Here is a 23256-nt window from a genome sequence, read left to right as displayed (position 1 = left end):
GAACTACAACTCCCAGTATGCCCTTATACAGCCTGTGGCTCAGCAGCTGCCCCAAACGAGAACTACAACTCCCAGCATGCCCTTATACAGCCTGTGGCTCAGCAGCTGCCCCAAACGAGAACTACAACTCCCAGCATGTTGGACTATATAGTAGTAAATAGTATAGGTCAGTGTTTCCCAACCAGGGGCACCTCCAGCTGTTGCAAAACTACAACTCCCAGCATGTTGGACTATATAGTAGTAAATAGTATAGGTCAGTGTTTCCCAACCAGGGGCACCTCCAGCTGTTGCAAAACTACAACTCCCAGCATGTTGGACTATATAGTAGTATATAGTATAGGTCAGTGTTTCCCAACCAGGGGTGCCCCCAGCTGTTGCAAAACTACAACTCCCAGCATGTATTGTATCCACTTGCTTTCATTACATCCATCTAAACTAGTTGAGCATTTGATACAATTGTATCCAGTCTGCAGAATTCTCAGAAATAGTGTTTCTCAACCTGGGCGCCTCCAGCTGTTGCAAAACTACAACTCCCAGCATGTTGGACTATATATAGTATAAGTCAGTGTTTCCCAAACTGGGCACCTCCAGCTGTTGCAAAACTACAACTCCCAGCATGCCTGGACAGCCGTTGGCTGTCCGGGCATGCTGAGAGTTGTAGTTTTGCAACAGCTGGAGGCGCTCTGGTTGGGAAACACTGGTATAGTATATGGGGCAACATATCGGGATTTACCCTACCCACAGGTCTGTTCTAATGATCTCCTGTGTCTTACCCATAAAGTCCTGGAGGGTGAAGTTCTGGAACTCGGAGGAGAGGATTATCATGGAGTTGTTCAGGGTGTTCAGTCGGCCATTGATTCCATTCAGCTGCTTATTGTGCAGTTTATCGAACCAGGCGGTGTGGGTCCTCAGGGTGCTGTTCACCTCCTGCACGCAGCTCCACAGGCCCGTCACATGCTTGTTCAGGGTCTCCTTGATCTTGTGCAGACTGTCTGACACTGTGTCCAGCTTGAGGCAGACGTTCTCCAGCTTGGACACCCGGTCGTCTAGGCCTCCTGAAGACCGCCGGCACTCTTGGCTCTCCTCCATCACCAGGTTACTGAAGCTGTTGATTTGGTTTTGGAAGACGTGCAGCCTTTCGGTGTTGTCCTTGATGTGCTCCGTCACCTCCTCCTGGAGTTTGTTGATCTCAGAGATGAGCTTGTGCTTGGTGGTCCCCAGGTCATGGATGTCCGTCTCATGTTTCTCCACACTTTCTTGCAGATCTTTAACGCTGTCGTTCAAGGACGTGAAGGTGACGATGATATTGGAGAGTTCTCCCTGTAGATGCTTCAGTTCTCCGCTGGAGCTTCCTCCGAAGACAGTGAAGCCATCGAGGGGTTTGTTGGAGCCGCTCAGGCCCTCCTCGGCCTTCTTTTGGATGGCCTGACAGGTGCCCGTGCACTCCTCCACCTGCTCCTTTAACTTGCCCACTTCTTCCTGGAGGTTGGAGCAGACCTGCCCACAGCTGTGATAGTCGAACTGGATCATCTTTTTAACAGAGGCGATAGTGTTCTCCATGTCCAGCATCTTCCCATTGGTGTCATTCTGATACTGAGCAATGTTCAGATCAAACCTGTCCAGGTCATCCACGATGGTGGTCGTGAACCTGTCCTGGGCATCTTTTAAGTCATTAAATAACTTTGTAAAGGAATCTCCACTGGCGTCCACGAAGGTCTTGATGTTGGTCAGCTCGTCGTCCAGGTCATTCAGCGTCCCTTGTATCTTGTTGCCCGATCCCCTCAGCTCGGTGACACCAGAGTGGATGATCTGGATCCGGTCGGTGTTCTGCTTCACCCGATTCTCCAGGTCAGACACGGCTTCAGTGAGGTCTGTACTCTGCTTGCTGCACTGCTCCCTACAATGGTGGACGGAGCTGGACACCTGGCTGCTCAGGATCTGGACATCGTCACCGATTTTTTTAATGTGATCTTCATTCTTTCCGACACGATCTTTCAGGGAGTTAATGTCATGAGAGAAATCCAGCATCTTTTGCTCCATCACATCTCTGAAGCCAGAACTGTTGCCGAACTCTGTGAGCAGGATGCTGATCTTGTAGTCGTTTCCTTGAATCCGATTCTTTAGATCATTCTTAAGTTTATCGATTTCATCCTGGAAATAATGTCTCATCTCGTCTCTGTAGTGGTAGTAATGTTCCTCGAGGGTCCTGCTGGTGGTATTCATCCGCCCCTCAATGGCTGACAGGCGGCTGTCCAGGTTTGTGTCCCCAGGGCTGATATCATTTTTGTTCTCCTCCCCTAGTTCCTTGTCTAGACGGACGGTCAGGTCAATGACAGATCCGGATAAGGTGTCCGCTCTCTTTTCAGCCTCGCTTACTCTTCTGCGCAGATCAGTGACTTCCGTGCAGCAATCCTTCGGCAGCCGCGTAGTCAGCTCCACCACACGGGACTGGATGTTCTGCACGGCTTCTCTGTTTCTCTGATCCACAGAATTGATAAGTTTCTCCAGCCCCCGTACGCGGTCCCTGTCCTCATTTTGTTGATTCCGGAAGCCCTCCACTCCTGAGAGACAGGAAGAACATGACTGCTGCATCCTTCTTTCCACCTCTCGTAAGATGTCTCCTCTCAGGTCTGTAATATCGGAGCGGTCAGGGGGCTTGTTGTGGTTCAGTAGTTCTTGGTCATGGTCCTTAACCTTCTTGTCCAGGTTTGTGAGGATAGTTTGAATGTCATTGAGTTTTTCGGACATGTCGGACTGGCTGGAGTCTGCTGGCGGCTTTCCGTTCAGCACATTTTCCACAGTAAGACGGATCTCAGACTGGAATTTTTCAGTCATCCCTTGTAATGTAGATTGTAAGCTCTGCAGATCCTTGGTCAGACGTTGCACCTTGTCCTCCAGTTGCTTCACTTTCTCAGAGTCTCCTTGACCTAACAGAAACCACAGAAGGGTTAATCAGTATTGCGTTAAGTCTGCCCCATGTCCTCAGGCTTCTTTACAAGGATAGGCTGGTGATACCTCACATTGGGAGAGCTGTATGATGACCACAAGTTAGGAGGCCGTGAAGAACTTGAAGAGAAGACAGAACCCAGAGAGAAACTGCAGAGAGGAAGAGAGAAAGTGAAGTGTAAGAAACCGCAGGTGCAGGTGGAAAACCAAAGATGGCAACATGGTGGACAGGAGGTCACAAGGGCTTTTCTGACTAAAGATGTGGGGTCAGACGGACAGAAGAGGGGACAGGAGGTCACAAGGGCTTCTCTGAAGATGTGAAATCATACAGACAGAAGAGGGGACAGGAGGTCACAAGGGATTCTCTGACTGAAAATGTGGGGTCAGAAGGACAGAAGAGGAGTCCAGAGGTCACAAGGGCTTCTCTGACTGAACATGTGAGGTCATAAGGACAGAAGAGGGGGCAGGAGGTCACAAGGGCTTCTCTGACTGAAGATGTGGGGTCAGAGGGACAGAAGAGGGGACAGGAGGTCACAAGGACTTCTCTGACTGAAGATGTGGGGTCAGACGGACAAAAGAGGGGACAGGAGGTCACAATGGCTTCTCTGACTGAAGATGTGGGGTCAGATGGACAGAAGAGGGGACAGGAGGTCACAAGGGCTTCTCTGACTGAAGATGTGGGGTCAGACGGACAGAAGAGGGGACAGGAGATCACAAGGGCTTCTCTGACTGAAGATGTGGGGTCAGACAGACAGAAGAGGGGTCAGGAGGTACCAAGGGCTTCTCTGACTGTAGATATGTGGTCAAAGGGACAGAAGAGGGGACAGGAGGTCACAAGGGCTTCTCTGACTGAAGATGTAAGGTCAGACAGACAGAAGAGGGGACAGGAGGTCACAAGAGCATCTCTGACTGAAGATGTGGGGTCAGACGGGCAGAAGAGGGGACAGGAGGTCACGAGGGCATCTCTGACTAAAGATATGGGGTCAGACGGACAGAAGAGGGGACAGGAGGTCACAAGGGCTTCTCTGACTGAATATGTGGGGTCATAAGGACAGAAGAGGGGACAGGAGGTCACAAGGGCTTCTCTGACTGAAGATGTAAGGTCAGATGGACAGAAGAGGGGACAGGAGGTTACAAGGGCTCCTCTGACTGAAGATGTGGGGTCAAACGGGCAGAAGAGGGGACAGGAGGTCACAAGGGCTTCTCTGACTGAAGATGTAAGGTCAGACAGACAGAAGAGGGGACAGGAGGTCACAAGAGCGTCTCTGACTGAAGATGTGGGGTCAGACGGGCAGAAGAGGGGACAGGAGGTCACGAGGGCATCTCTGACTGAAGATATGGGGTCAGACGGACAGAAGAGGGGACAGGAGGTCACAAGGGCTTCTCTGACTGAATATGTGGGGTCATAAGGACAGAAGAGGGGACAGGAGGTCACAAGGGCTTCTCTGACTGAAGATGTAAGGTCAGATGGACAGAAGAGGGGACAGGAGGTTACAAGGGCTCCTCTGACTGAAGATGTGGGGTCAAACGGGCAGAAGAGGGGACAGGAGGTCACAAGGGCGTCTCTGACTGAATATGTGGGGTCATAAGGACAGAAGAGGGGACAGGAGGTCACAAGGGCTTCTCTGACTGAATATGTGGGGTCATAAGGACAGAAGAGGGGACAGGAGGTCACAAGGGCTTCTCTGACTGAAGATGTAAGGTCAGATGGACAGAAGAGGGGACAGGAGGTTACAAGGGCTCCTCTGACTGAAGATGTGGGGTCAAACGGGCAGAAGAGGGGACAGGAGGTCACAAGGGCTTCTCTGACTGAAGATGTAAGGTCAGACAGACAGAAGAGGGGACAGGAGGTCACAAGAGCGTCTCTGACTGAAGATGTGGGGTCAGACGGGCAGAAGAGGGGACAGGAGGTCACGAGGGCATCTCTGACTGAAGATATGGGGTCAGACGGACAGAAGAGGGGACAGGAGGTCACAAGGGCTTCTCTGACTGAATATGTGGGGTCATAAGGACAGAAGAGGGGACAGGAGGTCACAAGGGCTTCTCTGACTGAAGATGTAAGGTCAGATGGACAGAAGAGGGGACAGGAGGTTACAAGGGCTCCTCTGACTGAAGATGTGGGGTCAAACGGGCAGAAGAGGGGACAGGAGGTCACAAGGGCGTCTCTGACTGAATATGTGGGGTCATAAGGACAGAAGAGGGGACAGGAGGTCACAAGGGCTTCTCTGACTGAATATGTGGGGTCATAAGGACAGAAGAGGGGACAGGAGGTCACAAGGGCTTCTCTGACTGAAGATGTAAGGTCAGATGGACAGAAGAGGGGACAGGAGGTTACAAGGGCTCCTCTGACTGAAGATGTGGGGTCAAACGGGCAGAAGAGGGGACAGGAGGTCACAAGGGCTTCTCTGACTGAAGATGTAAGGTCAGACAGACATAAGAGGGGACAGGAGGTCACAAGAGCGTCTCTGACTGAAGATGTGGGGTCAGACGGGCAGAAGAGGGGACAGGAGGTCACGAGGGCATCTCTGACTGAAGATATGGGGTCAGACGGACAGAAGAGGGGACAGGAGGTCACAAGGGCTTCTCTGACTGAATATGTGGGGTCATAAGGACAGAAGAGGGGACAGGAGGTCACAAGGGCTTCTCTGACTGAAGATGTAAGGTCAGATGGACAGAAGAGGGGACAGGAGGTTACAAGGGCTCCTCTGACTGAAGATGTGGGGTCAAACGGGCAGAAGAGGGGACAGGAGGTCACAAGGGCGTCTCTGACTGAATATGTGGGGTCATAAGGACAGAAGAGGGGACAGGAGGTCACAAGGGCTTCTCTGACTGAAGATGTAAGGTCAGACGGACAGAAGGGGGGACAGGAGGTCACAAGGGCTTCTCTGACTGAAGATGTGGGGTCAGACGGAAAGAAGAGGGGACAGGAGGTCACAAGGGCTTCTCTGATTGAAGATGTGGGTTCAAACGGAAAGAAGAGGGGACAGGAGGCCACAAGTGCTTCTCTGACTGAAGATGTAAGGTCAGACAGACAGAAGAGGGGACAGGAGGTTACAAGGGCTCCTCTGACTGAAGATGTGGGGTCAAACGGGCAGAAGAGGGGACAGGAGGTCACAAGGGCGTCTCTGACTGAATATGTGGGGTCATAAGGACAGAAGAGGGGACAGGAGGTCACAAGGGCTTCTCTGACTGAATATGTGGGGTCATAAGGACGGAAGAGGGGACAGGAGGTCACAAGGGCGTCTCTGACTGAAGATGTGGGGTCTGACGGACAGAAGAGGGGACAAGAGGTCACAAGGGCTTCTCTGACTGAAGATGTGGGGTCTGACGGGCAGAAGAAGGGACAGGAGGTCACAAGGGCTTCTCTGACTGAAGATGTAAGGTCAGACAGACAGAAGCAGGGACCGGAGGTCACAAGGGCTTCTCTGATTGAAGATGTGGGGTCAGAGGGACAGAAGAGGGGACAGGAGGTCACAAGGGCTTCTCTGACTGAAGATGTGGGGTCAGACGGACAGAAGAGGGGACAGGAGGTCACAAGGGCTTCTCTGACTGAAGATGTGGGGTCTGACGGGCAGAAGAAGGGACAAGAGGTCACAAGGGCTTCTCTGACTGAAGATGTGGGGTCACAGGGACAGAAGAGGGGACAGGAGGTCACAAGGGCGTCTCTGACTGAATATGTGGGGTCAAACGGGCAGAAGAGGGGACAGGAGGTCACGAGGGCATCTCTGATTGAAGATATGGGGTCAGAGGGACAGAAGAGGGGACAGGAGGTCACAAGGGCTTCTCTGACTGAATATGTGGGGTCATAAGGACAGAAGAGGGGACAGGAGGTCACAAGGGCTTCTCTGACTGAAGATGTGGGGTCAGACGGACAGAAGAGGGGACAGGAGGTCACAAGAGCGTCTCTGACTGAAGATGTGGGGTCAGATGGGCAGAAGAGGGGACAGGAGGTCACAAGGGCTTTTCTGACTGAAGATGTAAGGTCAGACAGACAGAAGAGGGGACAGGAGGTCACAAGGGCTTCTCTAACTGAATATGTGGGGTCATAAGGACAAAAGAGGGGACAGGAGGTCACAAGGGCTTCTCTCACTGAAGATGTAAAGTCAGATGGACAGAAGAGGGGACAGGAGGTCGCAAGGGCTTCTCTGACTGAAGATATGGGGTCACAGGGACAGAAGAGGGGACAGGAGGTCACAAGGGCGTCTCTGACTGAATATGTGGGGTCAAACGGGCAGAAGAGGGGACAGGAGGTCACAAGGGCGTCTCTGACTGAATATGTGGGGTCAAACGGGCAGAAGAGGGGACAGGAGGTCACAAAGGCGTCTCTAACTGAATATGTGGGGTCATAAGGACAGAAGAGGGGACAGGAGGTCACAAGGGCTTCTCTGACTGAAGATGTAAGGTCAGACGGACAGAAGAGGGGACAGGAGGTCACAAGGGCTTCTCTGACTGAAGATGTGGGGTCAGACGGAAAGAAGAGGGGACAGGAGGCCACAAGTGCTTCTCTGACTGAAGATGTGGGGTCATAAGGACAGAAGAGGGGACAGGAGGCCACAAGTGCTTCTCTGACTGAAGATGTAAGGTCAGACAGACAGAAGAGGGGACAGGAGGTCACATGGGCTACTCTGACTGAAGATGTGGGGTCAAACAGGCAGAAGAGGGGACAGGAGGTCACAAGGGCGTCTCTGACTGAAGAGGGGGGGTCAGACGGACAGAAGTGGGGACAGGAGGTCACAAGGGCGTCTCTGACTGAAGATGTGGGGTCTGATGGACAGAAGAGGGGACAGGAGGTCACAAGGGCGTCTCTGACTGAAGATGGGGGGTCAGACGGACAGAAGCGGGGACAGGAGGTCACAAGGGCGTCTCTGACTGAAGATGGGGGGCCAGACGGACAGAAGCGGGGACAGGAGGTCACAAGGGCGTCTCTGACTGAAGATGTGGGGTCTGACGGACAGAAGAGGGGTCCAGAGCTCAGATCGGGGAGTAAGGGACATGTAGAAGGGAAATGCATTGATCTTTAGCGGCTATTTCACAGGTTCCTTTATGAGTAATTGAATTCTATTATTTTGGTGGCCGACACATTCTGGTCATAGTCCTGATCATACACATATATGGCTGAGGGGATAGACTAACTTTCACCTCCAGATCCACTCAGATGGTTTCCTCCACCGGATCCGGAGAGATTGGGTCTAACCGGCCTCGGCCTTGGCCTAGTGGTTGTGACCTGAGCTCCATTGGTCGGTCCCTCTGTGCAGTCGTCTCCGGAGTATCCATGGCAGCATTTCCATTCCATGTCTGACACAGTCTTGTAGGCGATCTTGTACCGGGGTCTCATGTAGCTGCGGTACCTGAGATAGGATGCAAGACAAGATAAACGATGGCAGATGGAAAGCGGCAAATCATTCTATGGAGTAAATCAGATCCTATAGAACCTTGTGCTGAGACAGGATGACCACAGTGAGAGCAGATCATACATGGGAGGGGGTATATATATATATATCAGCAGCAGTGCATCAAGGTGGGCACCAGAAAAGAGAGAGCAACGGGGACTCTGAACATCACAAAAAGGAAAAGGGAGGAGAACCGTGACAGCAGAAGAAGGAGGATAAAGACTACAGTAACCAGGTCAGGTGAAGGAAAAAATCAGTGACCAGAACGAGGAAAACAATGACCGGAGCAGAAGAAGGAGGAGAACAGTGACCAGAGCAGAAGGAGGAGGAGGAGAACAGTGACCGGAGCAGAAGAAGGTGGAGAACAGTGACCGGAGCAGAAGAAGGAGGAGAACAGTGACCGGAGCAGAAGAAGGAGGAGGAGAACAGTGACCGGAGCAGAAGAAGGAGGAGGAAAACAGTGACCGGAGCAGAAGAATGAGGAGAACAGTGACCGGAGCAGAAGAAGGAGGAGAACAGTGACCGGAGCAGAAGAAGGAGGAGAACAGTGACCGGAGCAGAAGGAGGAGGAGAACAGTGACCGGAGCAGAAGAAGGATGGTAACAGTGACCGGAGCAGAAGAAGGAGGAGAACAGTGACCGGAGCAGAAGAAGGAGGAGAACAGTGACCGGAGCAGAAGAAGGAGGAGAACAGTGACCGGAGCAGAAGAAGGAGGAGAACAGTGACCGGAGCAGAAGAAGGAGGAGAACAGTGACCGGAGCAGAAGAAGGAGGAGAACAGTGACCGGAGCAGAAGAAGGAGGGTAACAGTGACCGGAGCAGAAGAAGGAGGAGAACAGTGACCGGAGCAGAAGAAGAAGGAGAACAATGGCCGGAGCAGAAGAAGGAGGAGAACAGTGACCGGAGCAGAAGAAGGAGGAGAACAGTGACCGGAGCAGAAGAAGGAGGAGAACAGTGATAGGAGCAGAAGAAGAAGGAGAACAATGACCGGAGCAGAAGAAGGAGGAGAACAGTGACCGGAGCAGAAGAAGGAGGAGAACAGTGACCGGGGCAGAAGAAGGAGAAGAACAGTGACCGGAGCAGAAGAAGGAGGAGAACAGTGACCGGAGCAGAAGAAGGAGGAGAACAATGACCGGAGCAGAAGAAGAAGGAGAACAATGACCGGAGCAGAAGAAGGAGGAGAACAGTGACCGGAGCAGAAGAAGGAGGAGAACAGTGACCGGGGCAGAAGAAGGAGAAGAACAGTGACCGGAGCAGAAGAAGGAGGAGAACAGTGACCGGAGCAGAAGAAGGAGGAGAACAATGACCGGAGCAGAAGAAGGAGGAGAACAGTGACCGGAGCAGAAGAAGGAGAACAGTGACCGGAGCAGAAGAAGGAGGAGAACAGTGACCGGAGCAGAAGAAGGAGGAGAACAGTGACCGGAGCAGAAGAAGGAGAACAGTGACCGGAGCAGAAGAAGGAGGAGAACAGTGACCGGAGCAGAAGAAGGAGGAGAACAGTGACCGGAGCAGAAGAAGGAGGAGAACAGTGACCGGAGCAGATAAAGGAGGAGAACAGTGACCGGAGCAGAAGAAGGAGGAGAACAGTGACTGGAGCAGAAGAAGGAGGAGAACAGTGACCGGAGCAGAAGAAGGAGGAGAACAATGACCGGAGCAGAAGAAGGAGGAGAACAGTGACCGGAGCAGAAGAAGGAGAACAGTGACTGGAGCAGAAGAAGGAGGAGAACAGTGACCGGAGCAGAAGAAGGAGGAGAACAGTGACCGGAGCAGAAGAAGGAGGAGAACAGTGACCGGAGCAGAAGAAGGAGGAGAACAGTGACCGGAGCAGAAGGAGGAGGAGGAGAACAGTGACCGGAGCAGAAGAAGAAGGAGGAGAACAGTGACCAGAGCAGAAGAAGGAGGAGAACAGTGACCGGAGCAGAAGAAGAAGGAGGAGAACAGTGACTGGAGCAGAAGAAGGAGGAGAACAGTGACTGGAGCAGAAGAAGGAGGAGAACAGTGACCGGAGCAGAAGAAGGAGGCGAACAGTGACCGGAGCAGAAGAAGGAGGAGAACAGTGACCGGAGCAGAAGAAGGAGGAGAACAGTGACCGGAGCAGAAGAAGGAGGAGAACAGTGACCGGAGCAGAAGAAGGAGGAGAACAGTGACCGGAGCAGAAGAAGGAGGAGAACAGTGACCGGAGCAGAAGAAGGAGGGTAACAGTGACCGGAGCAGAAGAAGGAGGAGAACAGTGACCGGAGCAGAAGAAGAAGGAGAACAATGGCCGGAGCAGAAGAAGGAGGAGAACAGTGACCGGAGCAGAAGAAGGAGGAGAACAGTGACCGGAGCAGAAGAAGGAGGAGAACAGTGACCGGAGCAGAAGAAGGAGAACAGTGACCGGAGCAGAAGAAGGAGGAGAACAGTGACCGGAGCAGAAGAAGGAGGAGAACAGTGACCGGAGCAGAAGAAGGAGGAGAACAGTGACCGGAGCAGAAGAAGGAGGAGAACAGTGATCGGAGCAGAAGAAGAAGGAGAACAATGACCGGAGCAGAAGAAGGAGGAGAACAGTGACCGGAGCAGAAGAAGGAGGAGAACAGTGACCGGAGCAGAAGAAGGAGAAGAACAGTGACCGGAGCAGAAGAAGGAGGAGAACAGTGACCGGAGCAGAAGAAGGAGGAGAACAATGACCGGAGCAGAAGAAGGAGGAGAACAGTGACCGGAGCAGAAGAAGGAGAACAGTGACCGGAGCAGAAGAAGGAGGAGAACAGTGACCGGAGCAGAAGAAGGAGGAGAACAGTGACCGGAGCAGATAAAGGAGGAGAACAGTGACCGGAGCAGAAGAAGGAGGAGAACAGTGACTGGAGCAGAAGAAGGAGGAGAACAGTGACCGGAGCAGAAGAAGGAGGAGAACAATGACCGGAGCAGAAGAAGGAGGAGAACAGTGACCGGAGCAGAAGAAGGAGAACAGTGACTGGAGCAGAAGAAGGAGGAGAACAGTGACCAGAGCAGAAGAAGGAGGAGAACAGTGACCGGAGCAGAAGAAGGAGGAGAACAGTGACCGGAGCAGAAGAAGGAGGAGAACAGTGACCGGAGCAGAAGGAGGAGGAGGAGAACAGTGACCGGAGCAGAAGAAGAAGGAGGAGAACAGTGACCAGAGCAGAAGAAGGAGGAGAACAGTGACCGGAGCAGAAGAAGAAGGAGGAAAACAGTGACTGGAGCAGAAGAAGGAGGAGAACAGTGACTGGAGCAGAAGAAGGAGGAGAACAGTGACCGGAGCAGAAGAAGGAGGCGAACAGTGACCGGAGCAGAAGAAGGAGGAGAACAGTGACCGGAGCAGAAGAAGGAGGAGAACAGTGACCGGAGCAGAAGAAGGAGGAGAACAGTGACCGGAGCAGAAGAAGGAGGAGAACAGTGACCGGAGCAGAAGAAGGAGGAGAACAGTGACCGGAGCAGAAGAAGGAGGGTAACAGTGACCGGAGCAGAAGAAGGAGGAGAACAGTGACCGGAGCAGAAGAAGAAGGAGAACAATGGCCGGAGCAGAAGAAGGAGGAGAACAGTGACCGGAGCAGAAGAAGGAGGAGAACAGTGACCGGAGCAGAAGAAGGAGGAGAACAGTGACCGGAGCAGAAGAAGGAGGAGAACAGTGACCGGAGCAGAAGAAGGAGGAGAACAGTGACCGGAGCAGAAGAAGGAGGAGAACAGTGACCGGAGCAGAAGAAGGAGGAGAACAGTGACCGGAGCAGAAGAAGGAGGAGAACAGTGACCGGAGCAGAAGAAGGAGGAGAACAGTGACCGGAGCAGAAGAAGGAGGAGAACAGTGACCGGAGCAGAAGAAGGAGGAGAACAGTGATCGGAGCAGAAGAAGAAGGAGAACAATGACCGGAGCAGAAGAAGGAGGAGAACAGTGACCGGAGCAGAAGAAGGAGGAGAACAGTGACCGGAGCAGAAGAAGGAGAAGAACAGTGACCGGAGCAGAAGAAGGAGGAGAACAGTGACCGGAGCAGAAGAAGGAGGAGAACAATGACCGGAGCAGAAGAAGGAGGAGAACAGTGACCGGAGCAGAAGAAGGAGAACAGTGACCGGAGCAGAAGAAGGAGGAGAACAGTGACCGGAGCAGAAGAAGGAGGAGAACAGTGACCGGAGCAGAAGAAGGAGGAGAACAGTGACCGGAGCAGATAAAGGAGGAGAACAGTGACCGGAAAAGAAGAAGGAGGAGAACAGTGACTGGAGCAGAAGAAGGAGGAGAACAGTGACCGGAGCAGAAGAAGGAGGAGAACAATGACCGGAGCAGAAGAAGGAGGAGAACAGTGACCGGAGCAGAAGAAGGAGGAGAACAGTGACTGGAGCAGAAGAAGGAGGAGAACAGTGACCAGAGCAGAAGAAGGAGAACAGTGACTGGAGCAGAAGAAGGAGGAGAACAGTGACCGGAGCAGAAGAAGGAGAACAGTGACTGGAGCAGAAGAAGGAGGAGAACAGTGACCGGAGCAGAAGAAGGAGGAGAACAGTGACCGGAGCAGAAGAAGGAGGAGAACAGTGACCGGAGCAGAAGAAGGAGGAGAACAGTGACCGGAGCAGAAGGAGGAGGAGGAGAACAGTGACCGGAGCAGAAGAAGAAGGAGGAGAACAGTGACCAGAGCAGAAGAAGGAGGAGAACAGTGACCGGAGCAGAAGAAGAAGGAGGAGAACAGTGACCGGAGCAGAAGAAGGAGGAGAACAGTGACCGGAGCAGAAGAAGGAGGAGAACAGTGACCGGAGCAGAAGAAGGAGGAGAACAGTGACCGGAGCAGAAGAAGGAGGGTAACAGTGACCGGAGCAGAAGAAGGAGGAGAACAGTGACCGGAGCAGAAGAAGGAGGAGAACAGTGACCGGAGCAGAAGAAGGAGGAGAACAATGACCGGAGCAGAAGAAGGAGGAGAACAGTGACCGGAGCAGAAGAAGAAGGAGAACAGTGACCGGAGCAGAAGAAGGAGGAGAACAGTGACCGGAGCAGAAGAAGGAGGAGAACAGTGACCGGAGCAGAAGAAGGAGGAGAACAGTGACCGGAGCAGAAGAAGGAGGAGAACAATGACCGGAGCAGAAGAAGGAGGAGAACAGTGACTGGAGCAGAAGAAGGAGAACAGTGACTGGAGCAGAAGAAGGAGGAGAACAGTGACCGGAGCAGAAGAAGGAGGAGAACAGTGACCGGAGCAGAAGAAGGAGGAGAACAGTGACCGGAGCAGAAGAAGGAGGAGAACAGTGACCGGAGCAGAAGAAGGAGGAGAACAGTGACCGGAGCAGAAGAAGGAGGAGAACAGTGACCGGAGCAGAAGAAGAAGGGGAACAGTGACCGGAGCAGAAGAAGAAGGAGGAGAACAGTGACCAGAGCAGAAGAAGGAGGAGAACAGTGACCGGAGCAGAAGAAGAAGGAGAACAGTGACTGGAGCAGAAGAAGGAGGAGGAGAACAGTGAACGGAGCAGAAGAAGAAGGAGGAGAACAGTGACCAGAGCAAAAGAAGGAGGAGAACAGTGACCGGAGCAGAAGAAGGAGGAGAACAGTGACCGGAGCAGAAGAAGGAGGAGAACAGTGAATGGAGCAGAAGAAGGAGGAGAACAGTGACCGGAGCAGAAGAAGAAGAAGAACAGTGACCAGAGCAGAAGAAGAAGAAGAACAGTGACCGGAGCAGAAGAAGGAGGAGAACAATGACCGGAGCAGAAGAAGAAGGAGAACAATGGCCGGAGCAGAAGAAGGAGGAGAACAGTGGCCGGAGCAGAAGAAGGAGGAGAACAGTGACCGGAGCAGAAGAAGGAGGAGAACAGTGATCGGAGCAGAAGAAGAAGGAGAACAATGACCGGAGCAGAAGAAGGAGGAGAACAGTGACCGGAGCAGAAGAAGGAGGAGAACAATGACCGGAGCAGAAGAAGGAGAAGAACAGTGACCGGAGCAGAAGAAGGAGGAGAACAGTGACCGGAGCAGAAGAAGGAGGAGAACAATGACCGGAGCAGAAGAAGGAGGAGAACAGTGACCGGAGCAGAAGAAGGAGAACAGTGACCGGAGCAGAAGAAGGAGGAGAACAGTGACCGGAGCAGAAGAAGGAGGAGAACAGTGACCGAAGCAGAAGAAGGAGGAGAACAGTGACCGGAGCAGATAAAGGAGGAGAACAGTGACCGGAGCAGAAGAAGGAGGAGAACAGTGACTGGAGCAGAAGAAGGAGGAGAACAGTGACCGGAGCAGAAGAAGGAGGAGAACAATGACCGGAGCAGAAGAAGGAGGAGAACAGTGACCGGAGCAGAAGAAGGAGAACAGTGACTGGAGCAGAAGAAGGAGGAGAACAGTGACCGGAGCAGAAGAAGGAGGAGAACAGTGACCGGAGCAGAAGGAGGAGGAGGAGAACAGTGACCGGAGCAGAAGAAGGAGGAGAACAGTGACCGGAGAAGAAGGAGGAGGAGGAGAACAGTGACCGGAGCAGAAGAAGAAGGAGGAGAACAGTGACCAGAGCAGAAGAAGGAGGAGAACAGTGACCGGAGCAGAAGAAGAAGGAGGAGAACAGTGACTGGAGCAGAAGAAGGAGGAGAACAGTGACTGGAGCAGAAGAAGGAGGAGAACAGTGACCGGAGCAGAAGGAGGAGGAGAACAGTGACCGGAGCAGAAAAAGGAGGAGAACAGTGACCGGAGCAGAAGAAGGAGGGTAACAGTGACCGGAGCAGAAGAAGGAGGAGAACAGTGACCGGAGCAGAAGGAGGAGAACAGTGACCGGAGCAGAAGAAGGAGGAGAACAATGACCGGAGCAGAAGAAGGAGGAGAACAGTGACCGGAGCAGAAGAAGAAGGAGAACAGTGACCGGAGCAGAAGAAGGAGGAGAACAGTGACCGGAGCAGAAGAAGGAGGAGAACAGTGACCGGAGCAGAAGAAGGAGGAGAACAGTGACCGGAGCAGAAGAAGGAGGAGAACAATGACTGGAGCAGAAGAAGGAGGAGAACAGTGACTGGAGCAGAAGAAGGAGAACAGTGACTGGAGCAGAAGAAGGAGGAGAACAGTGACCGGAGCAGAAGAAGGAGGAGAACAGTGACCGGAGCAGAAGAAGGAGGAGAACAGTGACCGGAGCAGAAGAAGGAGGAGAACAGTGACCGGAGCAGAAGAAGGAGGAGAACAGTGACCGGAGCAGAAGGAGGAGGAGGAGAACAGTGACCGGAGCAGAAGAAGAAGGGGAACAGTGACCGGAGCAGAAGAAGAAGGAGGAGAACAGTGACCAGAGCAGAAGAAGGAGGAGAACAGTGACCGGAGCAGAAGAAGAAGGAGAACAGTGACTGGAGCAGAAGAAGGAGGAGGAGAACAGTGAACGGAGCAGAAGAAGAAGGAGGAGAACAGTGACCAGAGCAGAAGAAGGAGGAGAACAGTGAACGGAGCAGAAGAAGGAGGAGAATAGTGACCGGAGCAGAAGAAGAAGAAGAACAGTGAACGGAGCAGAAGAAGGAGGAGAACAGTGACCGGAGCAGAAGAAGAAGAAGAACAGTGACCAGAGCAGAAGAAGAAGGAGAACAGTGACCGGAGCAGAAGAAGGAGGAGAACAATGACCGGAGCAGAAGAAGAAGGAGAACAGTGACCGGAGCAGAAGAAGGAGGAGAACAGTGGCCGGAGCAGAAGAAGGAGGAGAACAGTGACTGGAGCAGAAGAAGAAGGAGGAGAACAGTGACCGGAGCAGAAGAAGAAGGAGGAGATCAGTGACCGGATCAGAAGAAGAAGGAGGAGAACAGTGACCGAAGCAGAAGAAGCAGGAGGAGAACAGTGACTGGAGCAGAAGAAGAAGGAGAACAATGACTGGAGCAGAAGAAGGAGGAGAACAGTGACTGGAGCAGAAGAAGGAGGAGAACAGTGACCGGAGCAGAAGAAGAAGTAGAACAATGACTGGAGCAGAAGAAGGAGGAGAACAGTGACCGGAGCAGAAGAAGGAGGAGAACAGTGACCGGAGCAGAAGAAGGAGGAGAACAGTGACCGGAGCAGAAGAAGGAGGAGAACAGTGACCGGAGCAGAAGAAGGAGGAGAACAATGACCGGAGCAGAAGAAGGAGGAGAACAGTGACTGGAGCAGAAGAAGGAGAACAGTGACTGGAGCAGAAGAAGGAGGAGAACAGTGACCGGAGCAGAAGAAGGAGGAGAACAGTGACCGGAGCAGAAGAAGGAGGAGAACAGTGACCGGAGCAGAAGAAGGAGGAGAACAGTGACCGGAGCAGAAGAAGGAGGAGAACAGTGACCGGAGCAGAAGAAGGAGGAGAACAGTGACCGGAGCAGAAGAAGAAGGAGAACAGTGACCGGAGCAGAAGAAGGAGGAGAACAGTGACCGGAGCAGAAGAAGGAGGAGAACAGTGACCGGAGCAGAAGAAGGAGGAGAACAGTGACCGGAGCAGAAGAAGGAGGAGAACAGTGACCGGAGCAGAAGAAGGAGGAGAACAGTGACCGGAGCAGAAGAAGGAGGAGAACAGTGACCGGAGCAGAAGAAGGAGAACAGTGACTGGAGCAGAAGAAGGAGGAGAACAGTGACCGGAGCAGAAGAAGGAGGAGAACAGTGACCGGAGCAGAAGAAGGAGGAGAACAGTGACCGGAGCAGAAGAAGGAGGAGAACAGTGACCGGAGCAGAAGAAGGAGGAGAACAGTGACCGGAGCAGAAGGAGGAGGAGGAGAACAGTGACCGGAGCAGAAGAAGAAGGGGAACAGTGACCGGAGCAGAAGAAGAAGGAGAACAGTGACTGGAGCAGAAGAAGGAGGAGGAGAACAGTGAACGGAGCAGAAGAAGAAGGAGGAGAACAGTGACCAGAGCAGAAGAAGGAGGAGAACAGTGACCGGAGCAGAAGAAGGAGGAGAACAGTGACCGGAGCAGAAGAAGGAGGAGAACAGTGAACGAGCAGAAGAAGAAGGAGAACAGTGACTGGAGCAGAAGAAGGAGGAGGAGAACAGTGACCGGAGCAGAAGAAGGAGGAGAACAGTGACCGGAGCAGAAGAAGGAGGAGAACAGTGACCGGAGCAGAAGAAGGAGGAGAACAGTGACCGGAGCAGAAGAAGAAGGAGAACAGTGACTGGAGCAGAAGAAGGAGGAGGAGAACAGTGAACGGAGCAGAAGAAGAAGGAGGAGAACAGTGACCAGAGCAGAAGAAGGAGGAGAACAGTGACCGGAGCAGAAGAAGGAGGAGAACAGTGACCGGAGCAGAAGAAGGAGGAGAACAGTGAACGAGCAGAAGAAGGAGGAGAACAGTGACCGGAGCAGAAGAAGAAGAAGAACAGTGACCAGAGCAGAAGAAGAAGGAGAACAGTGACCGGAGCAGAAGAAGGAGGAGAACAGTGGCCGGAGCAGAAGAAGGAGGAGAACAGTGACTGGAGCAGAAGAAGAAGGAGGAGAACAGTGACCGGAGCAGAAGAAGAAGGAGGAGAACAGTGACCGGAGCAGAAGAAGAAGGAGGAGAACAGTGACTGGAGCAGAAGAAGAAGGAGAACAATGACTGGAGCAGAAGAAGAAGGAGAACAGTGACCGGAGCAGAAGAAGGAGGAGAACAGTGACCGGAGCAGAAGAAGAAGGAGAACAATGACTGGAGCAGAAGAAGGAGGAGAACAGTGACCGGAGCAGAAGAAGGAGGAGAACAGTGACCGGAGCAGAAGAAGGAGGAGAACAGTGACCGGAGCAGAAGAAGGAGGAGAACAGTGACCAGAGCAGAAGAAGAAGGAGAACAGTGACCGGAGCAGAAGAAGGAGGAGAACAGTGGCCGGAGCAGAAGAAGGAGGAGAACAGTGACTGGAGCAGAAGAAGAAGGAGGAGAACAGTGACCGGAGCAGAAGAAGAAGGAGGAGAACAGTGACCGGAGCAGAAGAAGAAGGAGGAGAACAGTGACTGGAGCAGAAGAAGAAGGAGAACAATGACTGGAGCAGAAGAAGAAGGAGAACAGTGACCGGAGCAGAAGAAGGAGGAGAACAGTGACCGGAGCAGAAGAAGAAGGAGAACAATGACTGGAGCAGAAGAAGGAGGAGAACAGTGACCGGAGCAGAAGAAGGAGGAGAACAGTGACCGGAGCAGAAGAAGGAGGAGAACAGTGACCGGAGCAGAAGAAGGAGGAGAACAGTGACCGGAGCAGAAGAAGGAGGAGAACAATGACCGGAGCAGAAGAAGGAGGAGAACAGTGACTGGAGCAGAAGAAGGAGAACAGTGACTGGAGCAGAAGAAGGAGGAGAACAGTGACCGGAGCAGAAGAAGGAGGAGAACAGTGGCCGGAGCAGAAGAAGGAGGAGAACAGTGACTGGAGCAGAAGAAGAAGGAGGAGAACAGTGACCGGAGCAGAAGAAGAAGGAGGAGAACAGTGACCGGAGCAGAAGAAGAAGGAGGAGAACAGTGACCGGAGCAGAAGAAGAAGGAGGAGAACAGTGACCGGAGCAGAAGAAGAAGGAGGAGAACAGTGACTGGAGCAGAAGAAGAAGGAGAACAATGACTGGAGCAGAAGAAGAAGGAGAACAGTGACCGGAGCAGAAGAAGGAGGAGAACAGTGACCGGAGCAGAAGAAGAAGGAGAACAATGACTGGAGCAGAAGAAGGAGGAGAACAGTGACCGGAGCAGAAGAAGGAGGAGAACAGTGACCGGAGCAGAAGAAGGAGGAGAACAGTGACTGGAGCAGAAGAAGAAGGAGAACAATGACTGGAGCAGAAGAAGGAGGAGAACAGTGACCGGAGCAGAAGAAGGAGGAGAACAGTGACCGGAGCAGAAGAAGAAGGAGAACAATGACTGGAGCAGAAGAAGGAGGAGAACAGTGACCGGAGCAGAAGAAGGAGGAGAACAGTGACCGGAGCAGAAGAAGGAGGAGAACAGTGACCGGAGCAGAAGAAGGAGGAGAACAGTGACCGGAGCAGAAGAAGGAGGAGAACAATGACCGGAGCAGAAGAAGGAGGAGAACAGTGACTGGAGCAGAAGAAGGAGAACAGTGACTGGAGCAGAAGAAGGAGGAGAACAGTGACCGGAGCAGAAGAAGGAGGAGAACAGTGGCCGGAGCAGAAGAAGGAGGAGAACAGTGACTGGAGCAGAAGAAGGAGGAGAACAGTGACCGGAGCAGAAGAAGGAGAACAGTGACTGGAGCAGAAGAAGAAGGAGGAGAACAGTGACCGGAGCAGAAGAAGAAGGAGGAGAACAGTGACCGGAGCAGAAGAAGAAGGAGGAGAACAGTGACTGGAGCAGAAGAAGAAGGAGAACAATGACCGTAGTAGAAGAAGGAGGAGGAGAACAGTGACCGGAGCAGAAGAAGGAGGAAAACAGTGACCGGAGCAGAAGGAGGAGGAGGAGAACAGTGATCGGAGCAGAAGGAGGAGGAGGAGATCAGTGACCGGAGCAGAAGGAGGAGGAGAACAGGATTGCTGAAGGACAAGAAACATATAAAACCATTTTTCCGGGCAGATAACAGAACCTTCACATGTGGCCCTGACACCCCGTCCATTATACTCACACGACAGTGCGGGGACACTGGATCTGACCCCAGACACATGGCTGATACTCAGGCTTCACATAGGCCTCCACCCCATCCTCCACCATACAGGTCACCGTCCGCGTCACCACATAAGCGCACCAGTTCCTGGAAAAGAAAAACAAGCGTTATATAATGTCAAACTATACCGCACCTCACTCCACATAATGTCATGATACTGGGGGGAAGATAATAATTGTAACACACAGGGGGCAACAGGAATGGGAGCAACACACAGGAAGATGAGGGGACACTAAAAAACGTTAATGCAAAAGAAGTGAGTGTAACAGTAATGTCCTGGATGCTGCACTAGATGGCGGCAGATGTCCCTGTTCAGATTAACACTATTCACTATTGTCCTTTAAACAACGCGTTTCAGGGAACCAGGTCCCTTCCTTAGGTTACAGACCTAGTGTATTGGACCTTTATCTATTCTACACGCCAGAAGAAAAAATTACACCAACTCCTCCCATTGGTCAGTCCCTCCCCCCCCCCAAAAAAAACAAGAAGTACGACATTTGGAGAAAAAAAAAAACACCCCCCTAAAATCTCATAACCACATGACTCCTAAAACAGGCGTAAGATGGTATAGATACAGATAAAAGATAAACCTGCCATATAGTATCCAGGTACAGATCGCTTTACATGTTACATTTTATCTATACGAGTTTTACATCAGTTTTTTTTACACTGTTTTTATGTTGTCTTATGCTACAAAGTGTCGTACATCGCACTTGTCATACCAGGCAGGGCACCGGCGGTGACAGGGTTAACAGCGCACATAAGACTGTAGGTGGTGAGGAGAAGTGTAGTCGGTGCACAAGGGATGCTCCGGCTTCTGGACGGGCCTATTATAGTTGTGGATTGTAATAATTAACACACAGGAAGCCGGATACACAAAGGGCGAGGACACTAATAAATGTGACACAAGGGGCGCGGATCAGTTACTCTATGGGGGGAGTATAAGGATGGAGGATAATATATCTCTATATCATGCAGTATATGATGTGGCCAGTAGATGGGGACACAAAGCAGACACGTGGAATCTCCTGAGCAGTGTCACTGATCGGATACACTGTGTCACTGATCAGATACACGAGCAACGATCCAACTGCAGCTCAGAGAAAAAGACGCCTCGTCTTACCTCCTCAATACATATGAGATATATAAATTGTAAGGATTCCACCCCGGGGATAGCTCTGGGATTGTCCCTAAGCCTTGGGGGTGTAGGGTAGTTGGGATGTTGTAGTAGATAAGGGGTTAATGTTAACCCTATAGTTTGTGACGCCAGGCTGAGGGCTAGTATGCTGAGGTAATTCTCCAGCCTATCTCCGCCCTTCCCAGAAACGATAGGTGCATGCAGGGGCGTATCTAGAGCATTTGGCACCCGGGGCTGACCCTTTGTTTGGCCCCCCCACACCCGCACCCCCCCCCCCTTAAATACCCCCCCTCCCTTTCCCCCCCCCCCTTTATTTACCCCCCTCCTCCCCCCCCCCCCCCTTAATTACACCCCCTCCCAGGAGCGGATTGACAACACTCGGGGCCCACGGACCAAATAAAAGCCAGGGCCCCTACTAGGCTCTGCAGCTCGTCAATCTTCTGCCACGCCCCGATTCCACCTAAATCCCACACACAATAAACTAAAATGTATATATATAAGAAACACTTTAACATAGGTAAATTTCCATGACCAATAATACTGGTATACAAGGAGTAAATATATACCACCACACAACAACTGGATAATACCGCCATACTGTACTGAATAAAACCACTATATACAGACCAGTATACTATACTATACAGGATCTGTATACAATATAAGTGCTTATATTCAGGACCATATGGCGGTAGATATCAGCTGTACACAGGATGTATATACCATATAAGTGATTATATACATTACCATATGGCAGTAGATATCAGCTGTACACAGGATGTATATACCATATAAGTGATTATATAAAGGACCATATGGCAGTAGATATCAGCTGTACACAGGATCTGTATACCATATAAGTGACTATATACAGGACCATATGGCGGTAGATATCAGCTGTATACAGGATCTGTATACAATATAAGTGCTTATATACAGGACCATATGGCGGTAGATATCAGCTGTACACAGGATGTATATACCATATAAGTGATTATATAAAGGACCATATGGCAGTAGATATCAGCTGTACACAGGATCTGTATACCATATAAGTGACTATATACAGGACCATATGGCGGTAGATATCAGCTGTACACAGGATGTGTATACCATATAAGTGATTATATACAGGACCATATAGCGGTAGATATCAGCTGTACACAGGATGTATATACCATATAAGTGATTATATACATTACCATATGGCAGTAGATATCAGCTGTACACAGGATCTGTATACCATATAAGTGATTATATACACGACCATATGGCAGTAGATATCAGCTGTACACAGGATCTGTATACCATATAAGTGACTATATACAGGACCATATGGCGGTAGATATCAGCTGTACACAGGATGTGTATACCATATAAGTAACTATGTAACTATGTAACTATAAGTGATTGCAGTTACATTTTGGGACTCACAATTACGTCTCTTCTGATCAGTGGCGTCTTCTTTCCTTTTCTTCTCCGTCCAGATAAGACCGCCATGTGGATCTCTTCACATCTGCAGGACAAACATGTCAGACTCTGCATATTTTCAGTGCTCTCCCCTCCTCTACACAATCTTTCCATCTATAGGCCCACAAACTGTAATAATGCCCTCCTTGGTGTCCTGCACAGTAAACGGGCAGGTAGGTAGGTAGCCAGGTAAATAGGTAACTAGGTAGGTAGATCAGGAAGCCAGATATGTAGGTAGGTGACAAGTTAGGTAGGGGGCTAGCTAGGTAGTTAGGCAGCCATGGATGAAGGCCAGGTATGTACATAGTTAGGTAGCTGGGTATGTAGGTAAGTAGTTAGGCATCCAGGTATAAAGTTAGGTAGCCCCCCTTCCCTGTAGGTATAGGCATCAGAGTTAAACCCCCTTCCCAATAGGTATAGGAACAGAGTTAACCCCCCTTTCTCCTTAGGTATAGGCAGCAGAGTCCCCCCCACCCCCTTTCCCCGTAGGTATAGGCAGAGTTAAAACCCCTCCCCCCGTTTCCCATAGGTATAGGCAGAGTTAAACCCCTTTTTTCCCATAGGCATAGGCAGAATCCCCCCCCCCCTCGCTTCCCCATTGGTATAGGCAGAGTTACCTTCCCCTCCCCTCTTTCCCATAGGTATAAGCAGGTACACCCCCTCTTTCCCATAGGTATAAGCAGTTACACCCCCCCCCCCTCTCTTCCCCATTGGTATAAGCAGAGCTACACCCCCCTCTCTTTCCCATAGGTATATGCAGTTACTCCCCCCCCTTTCCCATAGGTATATGCAGTTACACCCCCCTCTTTCCCACATGTATATGCAATTACACACCCCCTCTTCCCCAT

The 23256-nt window shown here is 51.7% G+C and overlaps 1 protein-coding gene across 1 annotated transcript in view; it reads right to left on the bottom strand.

The window, feature by feature from the left end:
* The window catches only part of EMILIN1 (elastin microfibril interfacer 1), a 98322-nt gene that overhangs the window by 21858 nt on the left and 53208 nt on the right, over positions 1-23256 (bottom strand). Inside the window, exons 2-4 of the mRNA XM_056554101.1 lie at positions 19762-19887; positions 8086-8294; positions 774-2927 (exon numbers count right to left, since the gene is read on the bottom strand). Coding sequence (XP_056410076.1) covers positions 774-2927; positions 8086-8294; positions 19762-19887 — 2489 coding nt within the window. The remainder of the gene's footprint in view (positions 1-773; positions 2928-8085; positions 8295-19761; positions 19888-23256) is intronic.

Source organism: Hyla sarda, unplaced genomic scaffold (assembly GCF_029499605.1).
Source record: "Hyla sarda isolate aHylSar1 unplaced genomic scaffold, aHylSar1.hap1 scaffold_557, whole genome shotgun sequence".
Taxonomy (NCBI): Eukaryota; Metazoa; Chordata; class Amphibia; order Anura; family Hylidae; genus Hyla; species Hyla sarda.
Note: the sequence above shows the minus strand (reverse complement) of the source record. Positions and strands in the feature narration are given on the sequence as shown.